Raw genomic sequence first — 21,302 nt, forward strand, 5'->3', positions numbered from 1 at the left:
CCCAGCCTGTACTGGTGTCTGGGGTTATTCCTCCCCAGGTGCAGAACCTTGCACTTGGCCTTGTTGAATTGCATGAGGTTTTTCACTGCCCAGATGTCCAGTCTGTCCAGGTCCCTCTGGATGGCAGCGCAGCCCTCTGGGGTATCAGCTACTCCTCCCAGTTTTGTATCATCAGCAAACTTGCTGAGGGAGCACTCTGTGCCTTCATCCAGGTCATTGATGAATAAATTGAACAGGACTGGACCAAGGACTGACCCCTGGGGGACCCTGCTAACCACAGGCCTCCAATTAGACTCTGCACCACTGATCACCACTCTCTGGGCCCTGCCATCCAGCCAGTTCCTAATCCACCTCACCGTCCACTCATCTATCCCACACTTTGGAGCTTGCCCAGGAGCATGTTGTGAGGGACGGCGTCAAAAGCCTTGGTGAAGTCGAGATAGACGACATCCACCGCTCTCCCCTCGTCTATCCAGCCGGTCATTTCATCATAGAAGGCTATCAGGTTAGTCAAGCAAGATTTCCCCTTGGTGAATCCATGCTGACTACTCTTGAGCATCTTCTTGTCCTCCATGTGCCTGGAGACAACGGCCAGTATGAGCCGTTCCATCACTTTTCCGGGGACGGAGGTGGGGTTGACTGGCCTGTAGTTGCCTGGGTCCTCCTTCTTGCCTTTTTTGAAGACTGGTGTGACATTGACCTTCTTCCGGTCCTCCGGCACCTCCCCCATTCTCCAGGATCTTTCAAAGATGATGGAGAGCGGCTTAGCTATGACCTCTGCCAGCTCACGCAGCACTCTGGGGTGCATCCCACCAGGGCCCATGGATTTGTGGGTACCAAGTTTTCCTAGGTGCTCTCTGACCCAATCTTCCTCTACCCAGGGCAAGTCTTCTTCTCCCCCGGCTTCTTCTCTTGTCTCTAGGGCCTGGGGCTCTAAAGGGCTGCCCTTGGTAAACACCGAAGCAAAGAAGGCATTGAGCAACTCTGCTTTTTCTGTGTTATTTGTAACCAGGGTGCCCATCCCGTCTGCCAGCGGACCCACGTTTTCCCTGATCTTCCTTTTGCTGTTAATGTATTTGAATAAGTTTTTCTTGTTATTTTTAACATCCCTTGCCAGATTGCTTTCCAAACACGCCTTAGCTTTCCTTGTCGCATCTCTGCATTCCCTGACTACGTTCCTGTATTTCTCCCAGGGGACCTGTCCTTTTTTCCACATTCTGTATACCGCTGCCTTCTGCTTGAGCATTGCCACAAGCTCCCTACTCATCCATGCAGGTCTCCTGCCCCCTCTGCCTGACTTCTTACACACAGAAGTTATAGAAGACATAGTTTTAAAAGCTGCCTGTAAATTGCCCCTCTCACTGTTCAAATTTAGTTTAAACCCTGAGAAAAATAAATAGTGATATGGGGAAAATACCAAGTAGAAAAGTTTTTAAAAATTAAAGATTTACCATTAAAAATGCATTTTTTATTGTGGGGAAAGGGAATAAAGGAAGCAGGAGCTGGAAAAAAAGATTGCTGAGTTTATTATCACTTATGCTGGTGGTCTCAGGTAAAGCTCACAGACATCACTTTGAAGGTAAAGTTGAATAAAATACATCCTAAGAAGAGAAAAAAACAAACAGACCATATGAGCAATTGTTATGATGAGCTGTATTAATCCTATTGCATTGGGCAAGTGCTTTATAATGTCACGTTTTATTCTCTGAGTATGTATGTAAAGGTAATCCTTGCAAAGTTTGACTCAATCCGTATTTTAGGAAGCCTAGGTTACACTAGAGCAGTTAAATCCATATTTATGTTGCTGCTTCTTTGCATAGACTTAATGAATCTCATTGACTACAGAATTTTCAGAAGTGATGAGCAGAGCTAGTCACTTTGTGGCTGAAGGATACTAAATCTTTTGTATCTCACAAAAGACAAGGCTCATTCCTACTAGGCACCACTTCTTTTCTATAGATAAACTCATACTTGAGTAGAAAAATGATAATAATTCTTACTTTGTAAAATGTTTGATGTACCCTAACTCTTTACCTTCGGTATATTTGTTCTACCAAAATTATGGACATTTTCCAGGGAAAAGCCCAGTTAAATATCTGACTATGCTCAGAAGATGTGTAGAGTACTTTTTTCTTAAGCAAGAATTATAGTCCACTAGAGTTCAATAGGAAATTAGCTCAACTCTTGATATTTTGCTTTGGGTATTTTATTTTGTGTAAAATGTTTCCTAGAAGAGTAACAGCTATTCAAACTTTCAGCATGGTATTTTATGTTTTTATTGATACTGTTTATAACTAATTTTTCAAAAAGTAAAGCAATCTGAGGAGAGACAGGATATTTGAGCAGAGTGGTAAGAGCCAAAAGTAGGGAACAGGTTCAGGAACAGGTATATGTAGTGTCATTTGGTCTGTTGCCTTGGTGTAGCAGAAGTTGTGATTTTTTTGTAGACGGATATTTGTTGGTACTGAATGAAACTCCCTGTGATTTCACTGCAGTCAGAATTTCACTTGTGAAATAGCTTATGGCTTATTGCTCAGTTTTACCTCAGGCTTTGATTGCATGAGGTGCGGTGTTTTAGGTTTTTTTTAATCAGCTGGTAGGTTGGGAGTAGAGAATCTGAAGGTAATTGCCTTATGGAGCTCTACTACTTAACTTTTATGTTTAGTCTTTGAATGTTAAATATGAGTAAATATATAAATGTGAATGCAGTGTTTCCTTGAAAACAGGGATTACAGTTTGTCTTTTTAAACTTCTGAAACAAGTTTTTTAATTGATACTACATTTTCTGTATTTTAATGCCTCAAGGTGTTGGCTGAATGATGCCCGGAGATGCATTATTGTTTGCAGTGTTAAATCACTTGTTGTTCTTGTGCAAACTGTGTAGTGCAGAATTCAGAAAATACGTGTCTGAATCGTATTTGAGAGCATGATCTACCACTGTATCTTTAACTATAAACTCTAATGAATATCCTGTAGAACATTCATCTTCTCTTTGCTACCTAGAAACTCCTCACCCCTTTCAAAATGACAGTAGATTTGCATGCAAGCTTGTTTGATTAATTGCTATTTGACTCATCTATCATGGTGCTAAGCTCTGGATTCACACAGCTTAAACTTCCAAACCAATTTCTAGAATTAATTTAAATATTTAATGTCAAAACGCTGGGATGAAAGAGAGAAAAAGTGTTTTGTATGCTTATTGATGGCCTCTTTCAGTAGCAACAACCCATAGAGGAAATTTCCAATGTGATACCAGCAGCAGAATTCAAGCAGTATTCACTGGAAAGAGGAGATAGAGTCATTGTGCATTCAATAACTTCTGTAGATGCTGGAATCATTTAAGAAGTATTTAAAGTAAGGGTTTTCAGGGTGCTTAATGCTTCACAGTTTGAAGTCAAATATTGAATGCTGAATCAGGTTCTGGTTTGCTTACACTTCTTGAGTAAAATGCCTCTGATTTTTCTTAAAAATTAAAATATATATCCATGTATAGATTTCATATTTAAAAGATTTCTTAGGTAACTTTCTAAGAAATCTTTCTGCAAAAAATACTCTGTTATTCTGGATATCCACACAGCATTACATTAAGATTATATTTGATAAGTGATAAAAATAAATTGTTTTGCTTTATATTTGTCTTTAGTATAGGGTCTGGAAGAGTTCCTGTGTCTGACCTGTGTGTTCATTCTCCTTGTTGTTGCCACTTAACAGTTCTTGAACATTCACAATTGCAACTTTATAATTGGAAATGTTGCTTGCTCGGCATTAGCAAGTACTGTGAACGCATGGGAGTGGTTCTGGAATATGAAACAGTTAATTTTCAGCACCTGACATCCACATTTATACATTTCAGGGTGGATTTTGTTTGCTTTGGACTGGCCTATGGACTAAATACCCGTTTTCGCTGGAGTGCAGTGGGCGTGCTCCTGAACTGCACCTCTGAGTTTGTTTGCAGTCTGTCAGAGCGCCCTCCGGGTTGCAAACTAAAGCACAGAAAACGGTGCAAATGGAGGCACTAATCTAAGCACACTGATAAGCACTCCATAGTAACTGAAATTTAAATACTGCCAATATGGCAGCACAAGTAGTATGCAAATCGCATTTTTTATTGAAAATATATGAAATTCATTGAGAATTTTAGATAAATTATGTAAATATAGAAAGGAAAATTTAAGTCCATTTAATTCAGGAAACTATTTAGTACGAGTTACAATAAAGCTCTGCCAGTCTATTAATGAAAGTGTAAAAATTGTAATTCTTCGTTATTTACAAAAAAAAAAAAAAGACTGAAGAATAGTGTAAACAAGTATATATCAAAGTTCTGCTCCAATTCCTGGTGAATTTTCAATTATACTAAGAGTTACTTATTTCTTAGTTAGCTCTAAAACCTCTGCTGAAGTATTACTGAAGTTTATATTTATATATACATTTAAAAAAAGTAGGAGAAGTTTGCAAGATTGTGTTCAGGACAGGAGTGAACACTTCCCTCTCTGTGTGAGTTTGCTGCCTTCATCTTCTGCAGTTTTGAGACAAAGCTTGTTTTCTCAATCTATGGGCGTTTTTTCAGCCTTGTTGCTTGAGGTCCCATTAAAACTAGTCTTGAAAATCTCACTGGGAAACTAAAAGCATCCAGTACCAGCCTCACAGAAAAAACACCAAGATCTTTGTTAATCCCTTCTACAAAATAGTGGTATCAATCTGCTTTTCACTGTAGGGCTAGCTCGCAGCTGTGTGTTTCATAACATGTTCTCTTTATGTCCTGTGTGTTGTCTTCTATGGTATCCAGACGTCTCCCAGCAGTAGTCATGCATTTACCCGTTTTGTTTGTTTTGGCAGGCAGTCCCCTCACTTTGCTTTCAGGAGATGTCATAACATTCTTCTGTCTTTCTGTTTTTCTTAAAATTTCTCTGCTTTTGGTGTCCTTCCCTCTACACAAGGGATGGAAGTTTTGAGATGAATGAAGACGTTGTTGGTAATTGCACGTGTCAAGGGCGTACTGCAGGCAGCCAACTGAGCTTAGGCTTAAGTGATTCTGCATTTCAGATATCTGAGAACTTTTAGGTGGCTGTTAATGCAATCAACTGATTTCACTGTAGCATTTATAGTTACTTCTTCCATTTTAACATTTATGTGCAGGCAGTTAAAACACTGAGATTAGTATTGCTTTCAGGTGGTTGTAACTTTTAGTGAGAGCTGCTAGAGCAATAGCTACTCTATCCCAGCTTCCTAAAACAGTATGTTGGTTCCATAAAGAAAAGAGCATTACTGTTGATTCAGAGCATTTATTCCAAAGTATTTCCTATTCCTATCCTATCTGCAGAGTTTTCATGTACTTAATTAGATGTTTAACTTATCCTCTCACATTTAAATTGATTTTTTTTATATGTTATATATATATAGATATTTGCGGAACAGTGATTACTCAACAGAAAATTCAGGAACTGCGCCTTAAGCAACTGTTGGCTCAAATGAGTGTACCGTATTTATTAGGGCAAACAGTTAGTGTATACTGCAAGAATACCCATGATCCTGTGATTACAGTAACTGAACAAAACAATAACCTGTGGTTTCTGTGTAGTGATCCCTGATACTGAAATAATGTGATGGTATTTAAAAATGTACCAGAAGTATTCTTGTCCTTTCACACAGTAATTGCCAACTTATCATTAGGGCAATTGTCTGCTTGCATGTGGATTTTAAGACACTTCACTGATGCTTACTTGAAAACCAGCTCATCAGAATGACAGATTGTTTCCCAAATTTAGTTTTTCTTGTCAACTAATATTAATTGTGCTCAATTTAAAGTTTACGCTTTCTAAAAAGTTTGTACTTTCTAAAACCATGCCTCTGCCTGCAGCTGAATGCACAGACCTGTATATACTTGAGTTACTTATTGTGACTGTAACGACCCATTTTATAATATTGCAGCTTTTTGTGCCACCAAATTGCACAAAAATCAACACCAGAATTTAGAACAAGCAAAGCTGCTTGACAAAATAGTGCATAGACAAGTATGTGGGGGTGTCTGGACTTGGAAAATAAAGCATGGATGCTGAGACACTTAGCAAAGGAAGGTCAAAATAGTACTTTGCTGCACAACTGGTCACACGGACTTTATTGGGACCTTTCTTGGAAGTAAAGTACTTGCTACTCAGCCAGTGTATGACAGTTATGGGTAGTAGGTAGAATACTTCAGTGCTGGCTGGCTTCCAAGGACCGTACTGATATATGCTCTACTTTGAGGACAAATTTATGCCTAGATGTTTTTGTTTCCGTATGAATTTAGGTGTTTTTAGCATTTCGGGGTTAGTTACTCTGAATTGTTTTCTTTTCATAAGTTCTTACTCTGAAATTGTCTCCTGAATAGCTTTCCTGGAGTTGCTGCAATGCATTGAAAGTAAAACTGGTCCTATTCTAAGTATTACTCTACTTAAAAGCCTTTATTCAGTTATTTGGAGTTAGCTAGCAAAGATTTACATGATTTTTATTTTTTTCATTAGTTTTAAAAGAGAATCTTGGCTCTCTAATGATTTTTCTTCTCTTAGAAGAAGTTTTGATTTCCGATGCTTTTAAAATTTGCCGATTTCTGTATTTTCCAATTGCTGAATTATTTGGAAGATATTGGTAATTTCTTTTGTTTTCAGGATAATACACTAATGCCTGAACTATATGAAGGTCACTGTACTATGCTGTTTTCTAGTGTTTCTACAATTCTACGGTGGGAAATTAGCTCAAGACAGTAAAGTGCGAGCAAGCATACTATCCTATTACCTTGCATACTACTTATTAGCTTACGTGCTTAGTTAATACATTATTTATTAGAATTATAGGCATGAAATTAGAAAAACTGAATGAATAATGTGACTTCCATGTAAAACAGAAATTGCTTATTTATATATGAGAGGTGTTCAGGGAAAAAAAAGGCCCTTTATGACTGGTTGAATGCATTTTTGCTTCATTTTAGAACTACTATAGTTTCATGAGTAAATGTTGGACTCCAGGTTATTTGGTTTATGTTCTGATTAGAAATAACTCTGAAGAACGCAGCAGAGGTGAGGTGCTGGGGGAAAATGCAGCAGAAAAATTAAAGATAAGAAAGACTCCAATAAAAAAATAGTATTTTATAAGCAATGCATTAAGTGCTCACTTATTCTAGCTTCATTTGATGTTTGGCCATGGTGTTGGCTTTTTTGTTTTGAGTAGGATCTGTGGGTTGCCTGGGTTTTGAGTGTCTAAGGTATATGCAAGCTGTATAAGAATACTGAGTATAAACAGTTAAAAGTATCTGTAAAGCCTTAGATCTCAAAGAGTTCAGCCTCATTGAATGTGACTAATTATACTGGGTAAAGAGGAAACACTGTAAAGAATTTCATAACAAAGTACAAAACATAAGAACTTTGAAAGAGAACAAATTTAGAAATAATATAACCTCTGCGTAGAGGTTATGCTCTACATGAGAAATAGAAAAGGTGTGCACTTTTTAAAATAGGCAGATTATTCTCTCTTTGCTGTAGCTCTGTTTTGGTAAGATGGATGACATGTTTAAAGGGAAGTACATGCATAAATTCTGACAGAGGACTAGTTTAAGTTTTAAGACTTTATTTTTCTGCAGTATTTAAGAATACTCAAAAAACACTCTTAAGATTTAAAATAATCAGCAATAAAATGTTGCCCTCTTCCCAAATATGAAATTTTCATATGTATTATTTTTCTTCAAGATTTTCATTGAGTCTGATTGTGATTTTATACATCTTTCCTACATCTAAAAATAATGACATTTGAAAGTTCAATGTATCAGTGTATCACTGAGAATAAAAAAGTAGAAATTAGGAAGAAAAAATATCCATCAGAAATAAAATTTTAGCAATTTTCCAACCAAATCAACTTTTAGGGTAAATTTTACTCTAAATTATCTGATATTTCCATTTTAAAAAGTTTTTTATTTTATTTGAAGAATCTTTTCTCTGGTTCTGAAAGTTGATCGAACTTCAGGTTCGCCATTGCTTAGGTTTAGTGAAAGACAGAAGTTAGATGCTTAAATACTTTTTGACAACAAAGCAATGCTTTAAGGGCACCAGTAGGAAGCATCCTGCTTTTGAATCCCTTGACTCCAAAGCACCCATTAAAATTCCCCAAATGGCCCTAGTTGGTCACTGCTATTGAGGCAGCTGAATCAAGCCTGGAATGATAAAGTTCTCATCCTGAGAACTGAGATTTTATACTGGGGAAACCGCAACTGGGAATGTGGTTCCAGCAATTGCTCTTCAGTGTGTATATACATGCAGGCATTAAGATTGATAAAGACTGGAAATCGTTAAACTTTGGTGCCTGACTTTTCTGAACCTTTATACCTTTTTACCTTTATATATGCTCTTTTAGTTACTTTAACTGTTAAATGAAAATAAATGAAATCTTGTTTTGCTGTGTTTTGAAGTGTTCAAAAATAGAAAGGGAGAGTAACAGTGAGAGGAAACCGAATCATGTATACAGCAGTTTATCTGTCTCTTCTAATGCTGCAGGTTCCAAGTGACGCACACCGGTAAGGAAGACAAAAATATCTCATTTGTATTTTAATATGTTTCCTTTGACAACTTCTGATGGAGCTGGACACCACTGCAATGCTGCAAGAAAGTGTTTACATTTAAGTGTTTCTCTAATAGAATTTAATTTTTTTTAAATACATATGTTTCTGAGAGTTAAACTCTACAAAAGCACTTCTTTTCATGAAATCCCAGTAGTTTTAAGCTGCTGGGCATTGTATAAATAATCATTTAAACACATTTGTTGACCATTTGCCAGAACTTTGAAGAAAAGTCTTTTCTTTCAGTTGATAAAAAACTTTAATTCAAAATTATAATTTAATGGGGAGAAAAAAAGCCTTCTTATGATTATTATGTGGAAACTCATATATTTTTGTGCAAAAGAAAAAGATTTTGTATGAAAAAGAATGAAATCTATTTATATAAATATAAGTGCTTCCAAACATCTGCAGTTCAAAGTACATAATTCACAGTGACACCAAAGGTTGGTTTGTGTTTTGACTGGAAGACTTTGGTATTATTTTTGTCTGCAAAGGAAAGAGTTGTGTAGCATCCAAGTGGCGCAAGATGTTTGCCTCTCCAGAAATTGTGATGAATTTGGGACAAGGGGCAGACTGTTCCAGAAAAAAAAAATAATAACAAAAAAAAGAAAGAAAAAGGAGGAAAGAAAAAGAAAAGAAAAAAAGGCGGGGGGATAAATTGAGAACACTTGCATTTCACTAGACTTGTTTGAGTTGGTAAGGTGCAGATTATAAGAGTAAAAACAGTTGAATTATTGGTCTCCTTAACTGTATTCATGCTTCCATAAGTGATGACTGGAAAAATAACAGATGAAAAAGTAGCTCTACTTTTCTCATTTTCTTGTGTCTTTCTCATATTCTTCTGCCTTATACAGAATAATAGTTTGTTGCAGTATATGTCACTGTTAGGAATGTATGTATTAGGAATGTACGTAACTGTCGCTTAAAAAGGAATATGTTTTGTAGTAGGATCTTAGTATCCCATTGGCTTCATACATTTCCATCAAAATATGAGATTTTTTTGTGTGTTTTGTGATTTATTTTGCTGAAAAACATTTTGCTGTAACTGCATAAAGGTAAAAATTTTGTAAAGTATTTCATCATCTTTCGTTCAAATGAACCTCTACTTTACCATGATTTGGAGGAGAGAAACCCTTTCCCCAGGTTATTTAGTAGGAAATACTTATTTTCCCTACTTTGCTAACTGAGATCCCAGTTCAGCAAGGTCTTCATGAATAAAAGTCTACCCAGAATATATTGGATTGCTCACTGCTTAAAATAAAGGCTCTCATACACAGTCAAGTAATTAGGCACCACCTGACCTGTAGTTAGTGACTTTTGATTTTCATCTGACACAAATAAAAGTATCTTAACTTTAAAGTTAAAATTAGTATCTTTAAATTTTTAAAACTTTAAATTCAGTGAGAGAATTAGGCTATCCGATGCTGCCATGCCTTGGTGAGGGACTGAAGATATGCACAGGATTTGCTGTTAATGGACAGAGACTGCATGAGACTGAATCAGATCAGACCAGAACAAAGATCCACCAACCTCGTCACTCCGAACCACTCACAGCCTGAGTCCAGACTGCAGGGAAGAGTGCTAGAATAGGAGTAACAGAATAGGACAGTGCTTCTGTTGTATAACCGACCTTTTGGGGGGCTTTTTTGTTTTTTTTTGTTTGTTCGGTTGTTTTTTAAGCAGGCACATCAGTGGAGTTCATACAGATTTGATTTACAAGATTGTGGGTTTTGACAAGGACTGCAGAATTTGTTCCTCTTAGGAATGAATGCATTTTCATAAAATATGATCTTTTGTATGTTTTAATTGGATTAGACGTAGTGGGATAATATTAACAGCAGAATGTAATTCGGAATTAATGAAATAAGGCAGTGCAGAATTTGGCTTCCTTCTTGTGCTGGTACACTTGTTTCATTACACTTTGACCCTCAAATCTGTTTTAGCAAAGACAAAACAATTTCTATTTTGCAAGTATATGAATGAAATAGTGTGTTGATCCTCTCCCCCCCCCCTTTTGTTTTTTTTATCCTCCCTAGTGTATTGACATAACTTCTGGTGGGGTTAATTTATTTCCTTTTAATGAAAGACTATAGAAAACACTGCACTTTATACAATAATATTAAAAGCAAATATACGTGTAACAGAATGCCATGAAAACTGAATTTATAATAAGTAGGTATTACAGTTCTCTGCTACATTCTGCATGTTTTTCATTCACCCAGCCATTCTGTTGCTTCCTTGACAAATGGGTGTTACAGTCCTCTAGGACAAATTTTCACTGAAACTAAATTTAAAAAGGTAGCTTGTTCAACATTATCTAGCTCCCCGAGATGAGAACTAGGAACGCCAGCGTAGCAAAACATTTATTTCAAAGCATTAGAGCAGTCTCATCAACTTCAGCAACTCAGTGTTAAATATTCTTCTGTACTAGGTATTGTCTTCATGTAAGCATTAATTTGGATCTGTACCAAATGGTTGAGGGGAGAAGGGGCCTTCCCCTCTGCTCAGTGCTAACACTTTGCAGAATTTGACTTTTTTTTTTAATACTATTTCTCCAATTCCTTGCAGGTTTTTCTTTACACTTGTGTAAAGTCTTTGCTGAATGCTTTTACTTTTAGAGCACATTATGGATGAATCATGTGAAGTAATGATCAAAAAGTAACTCAGCAGTGTATGTAGACATGCCAGGCACTAGAGCACCATGTTAACATGTTGTAGGTACAACTTGAGGAGGAAAATGCTGATAAGCTGGGAGCATGTTAAAAATGGTTTGTTTATACAAGCGCTAAAGTTATGTTTGATATGTTAATGCAACCTCATTTTCTAGTGAAGGCCAAACATTATTAAGTGGTTATCTGCATTGATTTTTCTATCTTCTAAAATACTCACTTCATTCTAAACCGTCCTTATTCCTTTCATGTACCAGAAAGTAAGGCCATCTTTTAACAATCTCTTCCTGTGTAAGATTTTACCCCATGGTCTTCTGGTTCTTTTCTTGACCTCTCATCAGTGTCCCCACTTTGGCAGGCGGTCCTCTTTATCATTTCCTTGGCCTTCTTGAGCCTTGCACCCGCCACGTCAAAGTAAGTCATCAGCAGTTAGCGTGGCCTGAGCTGCAGCCTCTCACCAACATCCTCATCCTGCTGAATCGCATTAGCTTACGCTGGTGCCAAGCAGTCTGAGGGCTCGCTAATACCTCATAGTTTAAATGAGAAGGGGTGAAGAACTGCTATATTTGGTTTCTTTCTCTCCTTTTCTTTCTGAATCTCATACTATCTTTTGGGTCAGTTACCTGCTTTGAGTTTTGCTTTGTGCTTTAGCTACTTGTCGAGTATGGGAGTATTTGTTCGCAAAAAATGGTGCGTTTAGAATAGTACAGGTGGGTTGCACCACGTCAGGGTGGCGTAAAGGAAAACTGAGTGCCTGTATTGGGAACAGATGATGTTCCCATGAAAATGGTACAAATGGACACTGATGTTTGCTGATGCTTGTAGTAGGCTTAAAGAGATTGACTGTCTGACACTGATTATATAACATAAGTGAGGGTAACTTAGGTGAGGAATTTTTAAAAGGAAAATGTATATGCAGGTAGGTGAACAAATGTTAGGGTTTGAGAGAAGAAGGGAGTGTCTTTTTTTTCCTTAATACTGCCCCAGACTTCTGAGTGCACCCAGGAGTCTAGTGATGAGGCCGATCCTGGGTGAATCGTTTCTGTGAAACCTTTATAAAATGATATGCTGCCATCTTGGAGGTTTTAATATCCTTTTCTTAGCTAAGTCTTCAGGGCTTTGGTCCAGGTGTATGCTCCTTGACATCCATCCACGCTACTCTCATATTCTTTGATGTACTCATAGTATCTGCAGTAAAGAAACAATTTTCCGTATTACCATCCCATCTTTCAAGAGTATTAAGTTCATGGAAAGTTCCGTCTAAGTGCACAATTATGCTTCAGATCAGAACATTTAGGCAACCTGTGTTGCTGTAAAAATATTTTAATTTGTCTCTGACTTTAGGAGGATTATATTTGAATATTTCCCAAGTATGAATTTTCGCAAGTTTGGGATAAAAGGATTTAGGTATTTATAATGTTTAAAATGAAATACTTCCTTTAGCTCTCAGCTTTCTTTACGGGATCCCTCTGGCTTGTCCTGTTTGTCAGTACTGAATAGGATGATGTCTTCTCTTCAATGGGCTCCAAAAAGTATTTTTATATATGTTTTCAGAAGGAAATCCAATTTCTTGAGGCTGCTGGCCTCTTGGAGCCCTGGAGGGAACCAGTAAAAACACAGGTTCTTTTAAAGAACATCTATTTTTACTGGACCTTGCTAACAATGAGAATTCAAATAAGGTTGGCTGAAATGAATAGGAGGACTGCATTGTTTAAAACTCTATTTTTAAAGCTCTTTCTGTATAGCAAGATTACATAGAAATTTTTTGACCTTTGTTTAAAAAAAATGCCTTTATAGAATATCATTTTTAAAAAGTAGTTCAGGTATAAAGCTATCGTAAAGATAAAAATTTTGTAAGGTATATGAATTGTTAATATGTAAGAGTATTATTATAATAATTTCACAAACATTTTAAGATCTGATTTCCTAGACCCCTGGAAATAAATACATTTTCGTTCCTGATTCATTTGAGCCTCTTCTGTTAAAGCCTTGTCTCTAGCAAATTAAGGCACGTGTGTACGAAGGTTAAGTCGGGTTGCCTTATCTTTCAATGATACCTTCAAAGTGGATTCAAGCAATATGCCAATTCCATATGCGCAGGTTTTTTCAGGTATCAGCATTTTTGGTGAAAATGAAATTGAAAGTAAATTAAGATATGCTACCAATATCGATGTTAATGTAGTTGTGTCCAGGTCCTCTTGATAGACAGGCGGGCAGGCACTCTGCCACGTCTGTCGCATCTTTATCCTATGCACTCTGTCTGCTTGTGGGATACAGGAATCCCCCAGCTACTGTTTATTTCATTGTTCTGCCTACACAGGAGTGAGATGGAGAGCAGAATAGATTTTGCCTATGCTCTTCATTGTACAACTTGCCCTCTGTTTCATTTTTTTTTTTTTTTCTGTGTTGTCCTGTTTTTGCTTTTCCTTATTTCTGTATAATTTCCTGATACCTTTGTGCCCGGTATCTTTCCTCTAACTTTGTTTCTTAGCAGCAATTTTTTTTTATTGGTAAGACAATGATTATCATTCGACAACTAATTTAAACTAACAACTAATTTAGCTCTTTCTCTTTTAAGCTAGGCACAGCTTCTTACGGTCAATATAAAAACTGGAGTATTATCTAGCTAACAATTAGCAGATCCCTGTTCTTTAGACTACATGTCAGGCTGACAACAGTAACCATACATGTATGCAGGCAAACAGTATCAAATGTTAATTTTTTAATTCTGTGCCGTTAAGTTAAATACTTAAAACAATCTTAAAACTTCTTTTCCTCAAATATGTGATATGCGCTTGGAAATTAATCTCCTAGTATGAAAAATATAAGTATAAAATTTACATATATATTTTCTAATAATGTGATGTGTTCTGAATTTGGGAGGATGGTCTTTAATTTGCTTAAAAAAAAAAAAAAGCGTAGATATACTTCCTACAAGCCCCCTACAGCTATTTAATACCAATATCTTTGTAATCTTTAATACCTCTTAAAATGTTTTATGAAATATCTTTATCTGGTACTGAACTTGGAGGTTTTCTTGGCATACAACTGGATCAGGAAAAACCTGCATAATGATGCACATATAAAAATGTCGATCTAATAGTCGTTTAGCTTTTGGATTGTAACTTGCTTTTGTCTGATGCTTCCTCTACTGCAGATATAGCGATGGGGTTATTTACGTTAATTCATTTGGCTTGTTGAAAAAAATATGCCCACACTCCTCTACTTAATGGGATTCTTTCCTCGTTGCAGTGCAAACGGCTGGAGCAGGAGCTTCATCATCTGAAAGAGCAGAACCAGACTTCAGCAAACAACACGAGACATCTGACTGCTGAAAACAATCAAGAACGTGCTCTGAAGGTAAATCTCCAGTCCTTCTTGCAGGCAAATTAAGGTTGTAAGCCCCTGGTGCCAGCTTTCTGGGCTGCATATATCAGTTGTGTACATTTCGACAGAAGTGAGCTATGGTGTTTGCCAACAACCCCTTCTTTAAACACGGATACAGCACCCTTCTGTTATGGTATTATTTTCTGTGTGAAAACAGCAAGAAAAAAATAATGTATATTCCATATTATTGAGCTGCCTTGTAGTAATTAATACTAAATTCTCATTACAATTTTAATTGTACATTTGAAAATGTGAAGAAAACAGCAAGCATTTGCTTCATGGTACTTTCACAAAACTAATATTTTAAAGTGTGGCTGTTTGATCTGCTACTAGCAGTGTGTGCTATATTAATAACATTGTTGACCTGTACTGCTAGTGACCACATAGTTGATAGCACTATTTGCAAAAGGGTAGCTAGTTGGAATTGGGAAGAGGAATAATAAGTCCTGTCAATAAGAATAAAAACGAGCAGAGAGGAGGGAGAGGGTCAGAGAAAGGACAGTGTAAAGTGACAGGTTATTTCTGTTTTAGTTTGAAAAAGTGGTATTTTAGTATTGTAACATCAATGAAATTGATACTACATAAAACTAGCAAGCACATCACTAGCAAGAATAAAAGGAAGTGCCAGGTAAGATAAACAAGCATCTTGCCTATTCAAGCACTGTGTTTTTAAAAAATCTCTTACAAGTAGTGGAGAGGTTATATAAATTTAGGAGAAGCTGCTGGCAGATTTCATTTTCCAGGCAGATTTTCCTTTGTATCCTTTTTTTTGTATGTTAGGAAAACATCAGTATTAGTGCAATGACTTGATCAATGCAAGCTGTAGGCATTAAAGGAACTCCTTGTTTAGTTTGATATTTCTCAGAAAAAAAGTACAATGAATGAACTGATAGACAGTACATGGCACATGAATACTGTATCTTCTTTGGGCTTTTTACTGCCGTTAAAATCTCTACTGACTATTACAAAATCAGGTGCGCACTATTTTAAAAAGGAATCCATCCTCAGGTGACTGAAAATAGAGATAATAAGCCTTCCAGGATTATTTCTCACTACAGGAATAGAATTTTCTTGAATATGTTATCACTAAACGTTAGTATTTGCCCAGCATGGCAAAACTATTTCAAATAATTATTTTTATAATTAATTTCTTACTGATTTGTTTTTTCTGTATGTTTGAAAAGTTATGCACGGAGTCTTTATGTTGGAAAACAGCAGTGTTTTACTGACATTGTGATTTTTGTGTTTAGTAATGTCTGACGTAATGCTCTCGGAGCAAGAAGTGACCTGGTAGTTTAGAGTAGGATTTAATTCCTATCCCCGATATTACTCTCCTAGTCCCTGTTCTTTAAACAAACTAATTTCTGGCTGGCCTGTCACAGGCATTTTTGATTTTTCAAAGTTAGAGGTTAATTGGTCGTGGTCTCTTGGAGATGAGAGTCTGGGGAGGAAGAAAGGAATGCTTTTCAATTTTGGGGAGTCGTACTTTTATATTATACTCTGTAGGGTTTGTCTCAATTTATATTACTGTTGTCTTCAGTGAAGACAGAGTCTTCCAAGTACTTTTTAAAATGCTGCCTGGTTGAGTTCTTGACCTTGAAAGCAAGAAAATATCCACCTGAAATACTGGCGCAATAGTAGCTTTGACATACAGCATATGAATATTTGTTCAAACTAGTTCATTTAAAACATTCATTTAAATGAAAAGCTTGTCACATTTTTTTTTTTTGCATACTCTATATTTTTGCATGCCCCAGACCAGCTATCAGGGCTGAAAGTCATGTCAGTGATTCCTTAGGAATGGGTACGATGGAGCACCCTGTTAGGCCCAGCTCTTGAGGCCCGTGTGCTGCTGATGCTGCTGAGCTGCAGCAGAGCTCACCTTAAGAGAGATTTCACATCTTACTGCCAGGTAACTCACAGTCATATCATGGCACGTGCCTCTTCTCTGGAATCCCTTTCTTCTTAGCTACCTCATCCAAGCTTTTATGTGCTCTCAGTAGCTATCATAAATCTTCGCTATGCACAGAGCGCGTGTAGAGCCTGAGAACCCAGCCCTGTCAGCCACAGAGCATCCTGTAGGTCATCTGAGCATTTTCATTCAAAGAACTGTGACAGGCAGTTTGTCCTTCTCATGCAGAATAAAATATCAGCACAGCTATTTTTGTTTTTACAGTGATCCAGAGCACTGCATTTACTTTGATCATCTCTGCATGCTAATCAGAAACTGTACTATATGTTATCAATTCTGACGTAAACACCCATCTTGGATAAAGAATGACTATACAGACTCCCTCTCCACCTAGGATGTTATATTAAGAAACTTTTTTTTTTCTTTCTAACAGCAAAAAAAGTTTAATATTTTCTGGTCTACTAAGCTTAATTGGTAATGACCAATCACCTTTGGTGGAAGATTTATTGGGGCACAGTGAAGTGGTAAAAGTGTATTGTGATAAAAACGACTAATGAAAAATGTGATGCTATGGATTTGCTGTAAAGACCAACAGACAGGTACACCTCCGAAGCAGTGAAAGGATACTTACCAGCTTAACTGAGTGAAAATATGATGATCAGGATGGCATAAAAGGTTGTGATAAAAACTGAGATTATTGTCTCTGTGGGGCCCTTAAATACACTTAAGCAATGCTGGGCATTGACGTTCTTACTTTTTAAAATCATAGAATCATTATGGTTAGAAAAGACTGTAGACCAAGATCATCAAGATCATCTTTCTTAAAGTAGTGAGTTGCTCAGAAAGAATAAAAATTGTAAGACCAAGACAAGTAACCTGTTTCACTCCTGCTATTTTAGGCAACTGTTCTACATGACTCTTTTTGTATGGAGTGCTGGAAAGAGGAAAGATAGAAATTCCAGAGTACTTTAATGCTTTCAGAAATCTCTAACCCACCTAACAATTTTTCTTTCGTTTAAAAGACGTGACAGACAATATAATGTAGTTTCTAATTCCATAAGGTGGACAAAAATCATTTTCTGTGAATGTATTCTGCTGTACTAATTGCGGTTGGATGCTTTGTACTTTCTGATGTGGAATGACTGCTCCTAAGATATTAGGAGATGCACAAGTAATCTTAACTCCTGCAATGCTTTTCAGAAGTGTTACCCCTTCACAGGATTTTATTAGGATGTCAGATTAGGAAGGAGTTTAGTGTTGGCAGTGAATCAGATCACAAAAACAGTGTAAGCGCTCTTGCATACTTTTTTTTAAACATACTTTTTAGTGCCTGTGTCTAACTTGAGGACCATATGTCAAATAAAATATATGATATACAAGGCATGCTGTATACACATATACTTGAGCAATTTCATCCTGCTGTGAAATATAACATCTCCATGTATTTAGTAAAATAGACAGTCTTAACTAATCTCTGCCATGCATATTGGTACTATGGGATTTAAAATTCACATATTTAATGAATGTATTGAATAGAACCTTTCATGCAGTGGTGGTGACACAGTTCCACAATGCCAAATTGGTGCTCCTACTTTTTAATATTCTTATTGTCATAGGGGATTATATTAATTGAATGAAAAGTTGATTTCAAATCTCCCTCCTCTACCCCATGTAATGCCCAAGACTACACCGAGGTCACTAAGTGAAGAATGTGGGCCTCTATTTCTGTATTTAAAGTGAAAATAATCCCCTTCTGTCTGAAACCATTTTTTAAAATCTCTTATAATATTTCAGATTGAATTATGTCAAAATCTTTTAGGGATAATTGCTTCCAAAGGGCCTATACATTTGCGCTCTTAGTACCTTTTCATAAAATAAGATCTACGGAGTGCTTTGCAGTTCTAATGTGTCTGGGTCTATATATAAGATTATTCATTTGTGCTTGGCCTTCATAATTAACATTTGGTCTCTACTGATTCTGGTAAATGTATTCCCACATTATACTGAAATAGCTGATTCAGTTAAGCATAGAAATGTATGAGAATTGCTGGTTTTCATCAATATTCAATATCATTGTGGATCATTTTGTTGATGTTGGCTTCATGGTGTGTAGTTTTGGAATACAGAGTTTTAAATAATACACTCTCATAAAAGTAAGGATTTTTCCAGTGTGAATGTCCTCTTTATTGTATTGAAAAAAGCTGGATATATGTCTTATGAAAACAAAAACTTAATGTTAAAATCAGTGGAAATTGTTTAACTGGATTTGAATGCAACATACAGGTAAGTGATTTGTTTTTTGCTGTCCACAGGCCTATGATTTAATTTTGAATTAGGCACTACATTCTTTTTAAAGCGACTATTCATCTGCCTTACCCACCAAAGAGTCATACTAATGTACTTTCAAGCCCAAGCCAAACTCTTTAAAATGGAGGAGAGGCTGTTCCATGATGATACACAAATCAGGTGCCCTTTAATGACTTAATGAGTTTATTTTAATGAGCCGAGCGTGATGTCATTAGAACTTGCAAAGATTATTCATCCCTTCAGAGCTGTTATGATGTTAATCTGTGACTATCATTGGCTACTTTTTAATTTTGTTTTTTTGATTAACTAGTCTTATTAGCTGTGATTTTTCTGTAGAATTCATCCTCCATTTTCCCATGGTTTTATTAGCCATGGAGTCACATGAAAGGCATCTGAAGGGCTGTCAGAGATTTCTCCAGAGAAGATAAATCGCAGTGACGGAAAGCGTGTATTGCTGTTGTCATCTGCTTTCTGCTTGCGCGTAAGAAACGTGTGGGGCAAGAAGTCTACAATGCACAGCATCTCAGTTGTGATGATGCCTATCACAAAGCCACCCTAGAATACTTGCATTTAGAAGTCCCTGATGCCTCTCATAAATTGTGCTAAGCTCTATTTTGATTCCCAGACATTCTAAGAATCTTAGAGTGGAAGCCATTTTTCCATATCTGCTTGGCTTCACCAGCCACAAGAACAAATCTAGCTGAGTATTCAACCAATCATCCACGAGGAGCACAATCACAGAAGAATCCAGTGCTGTAATGAGCTTAAAAATATTAAATCACCTTGAAAAATAAATTTAAAATGCTTGCTCCCCTTGAAAAGCATGGAATATTCATTTTATTTAGATGTATAATATGGGTTATGGAATAATGTGCCTTTAACCATGTCCCTTATCTGCAAAAAAAAAAGTCATACTAGCATTGTTTTTATTTTTAGTGGTTTTCAGAGCTTAAATTTAATAGATCTAGAGCTGATTAATGGCTATAAAATGTGTGATTTGTTTCTGACAGAGCCATTCACTTTTAATATACTTCTGTAATCCAGGGAAACTTTCTTGAACTGGGTGTAGGAAACTGAGAAATTGAAATCTTGTCTCTTCTAGGAAAAGTCCAGTTCGCCATACTATTCTAAAATTTTATTACAGTCATTAATTGCATTTTAGAAGACACTTCTGGAAAAGCCTTACAATACTTCCATAATAATTTTTAAATAAGGTAGCTGAGATCTTTTTGATTTATTGAAAACCTGGAATTTAGGTTTGAAGCATGACTGAGCCCAGCCATATTCAGAGCACCATTCTATTGACTTCAGCCATTTCTGCTGTCAGATATCTCAACACAACCATCTCATAGCCATGCTCTTCGAACTACCCACCTCATCTCTGTGGATGACAGAAACTGCTTGATCACTCCCAATACCGTGTAGGTAGCAGATGAATCCACGGGTGAGGTGAGTGTCACACCCTTCTGCTACTCTCCCGTTGCAATTACCTCTTATCTCTAGCCAATTTTCCAGAACTACAGAAACATTTCAGGAGTAGTGGGAATAGTTAATAAGCATCTTGGAGGTTACCTCCAACAAAAAATACTGTTAAAATTAATCCTGAAGTGTTCTTCATGGTGTTCTCTCTATGATTCTTACAAGTGGATACAATACTAGAGGATTTAGTCTGACAAATTGCAGTCTCTAGCTTGGTACAAGAGCAGTTGCAATAGTCTTCTAAGAGAGATGCCAATTATTCCTCCTTCAGAAGAGTTCTTTAGTCAGATTGCACAAAGCCACGATGCATGCATTTAACACTCAAAAGCAATATTTAAATGCATTTAAATATGGACATTGCATTTAAATATGGACAATGCATTTTGTCCATGCATTTAAATGGAGTGGAATATTGTTGAAGTTTGAAGTCATTGCTTTTAAGTGCCTACTAGAGGTGAAAATAAATAACCCAGTAAACCTTGGAACTTTAACAATCTTCAGTTGCCACTTCCTAGACATTCTAGAGAACAGAGTCGATACAGGTGCAATGTTAATTGCCTTTGAATAGAGCTATTGCCCTTAAACAGAGCTTTTGCTTTTGTTGCACTAAACAACACTTTTATCACAGGATCTTGAAGGATATCACTAAGATTAGACTCAAGTCTCTTCAGCTCCTACCCATGCTAGAAACAAGATTAGTAGTCTCTTTGTGACCAGTATCTTTAATACAGAGGAGGAGCTCATTATAAGCCAGTGTACCATTTTATAAGTGAACTTTAAAATGAGGCTTTGTACAACTCCCACAAAAGTAATTTTGACCACATTCTAGTTGTTCAAGAATCTTAACATAAAGGTGAGTAAGAAGTAGCTCTCATATGATGAGAGCCTGAGAAAGCTGGGGGACTGTTTGGGCTGGAGAAGAGACAGCTCAGAGAAAATCTTACCAGTGTTTACAATATTTGTTGGG

General features: G+C 36.6%; 1 protein-coding gene across 1 annotated transcript in view; it reads left to right on the plus strand.

Moving 5' to 3' along the window:
* The window catches only part of MIPOL1 (mirror-image polydactyly 1), a 143,530-nt gene that overhangs the window by 40,486 nt on the left and 81,742 nt on the right, over positions 1-21,302 (plus strand). The window contains exon 8 of the mRNA XM_088529291.1: positions 14,503-14,610. Coding sequence (XP_088385417.1) covers positions 14,503-14,610 — 108 coding nt within the window. The remainder of the gene's footprint in view (positions 1-14,502; positions 14,611-21,302) is intronic.

The sequence above is a fragment of the Tinamus guttatus genome, unplaced genomic scaffold, assembly GCF_059628265.1.
Source record: "Tinamus guttatus ecotype Peru unplaced genomic scaffold, ASM5962826v1 Tinamus_guttatus_pri_ptg000327l, whole genome shotgun sequence".
In the NCBI taxonomy this organism is placed as follows: Eukaryota; Metazoa; Chordata; class Aves; order Tinamiformes; family Tinamidae; genus Tinamus; species Tinamus guttatus.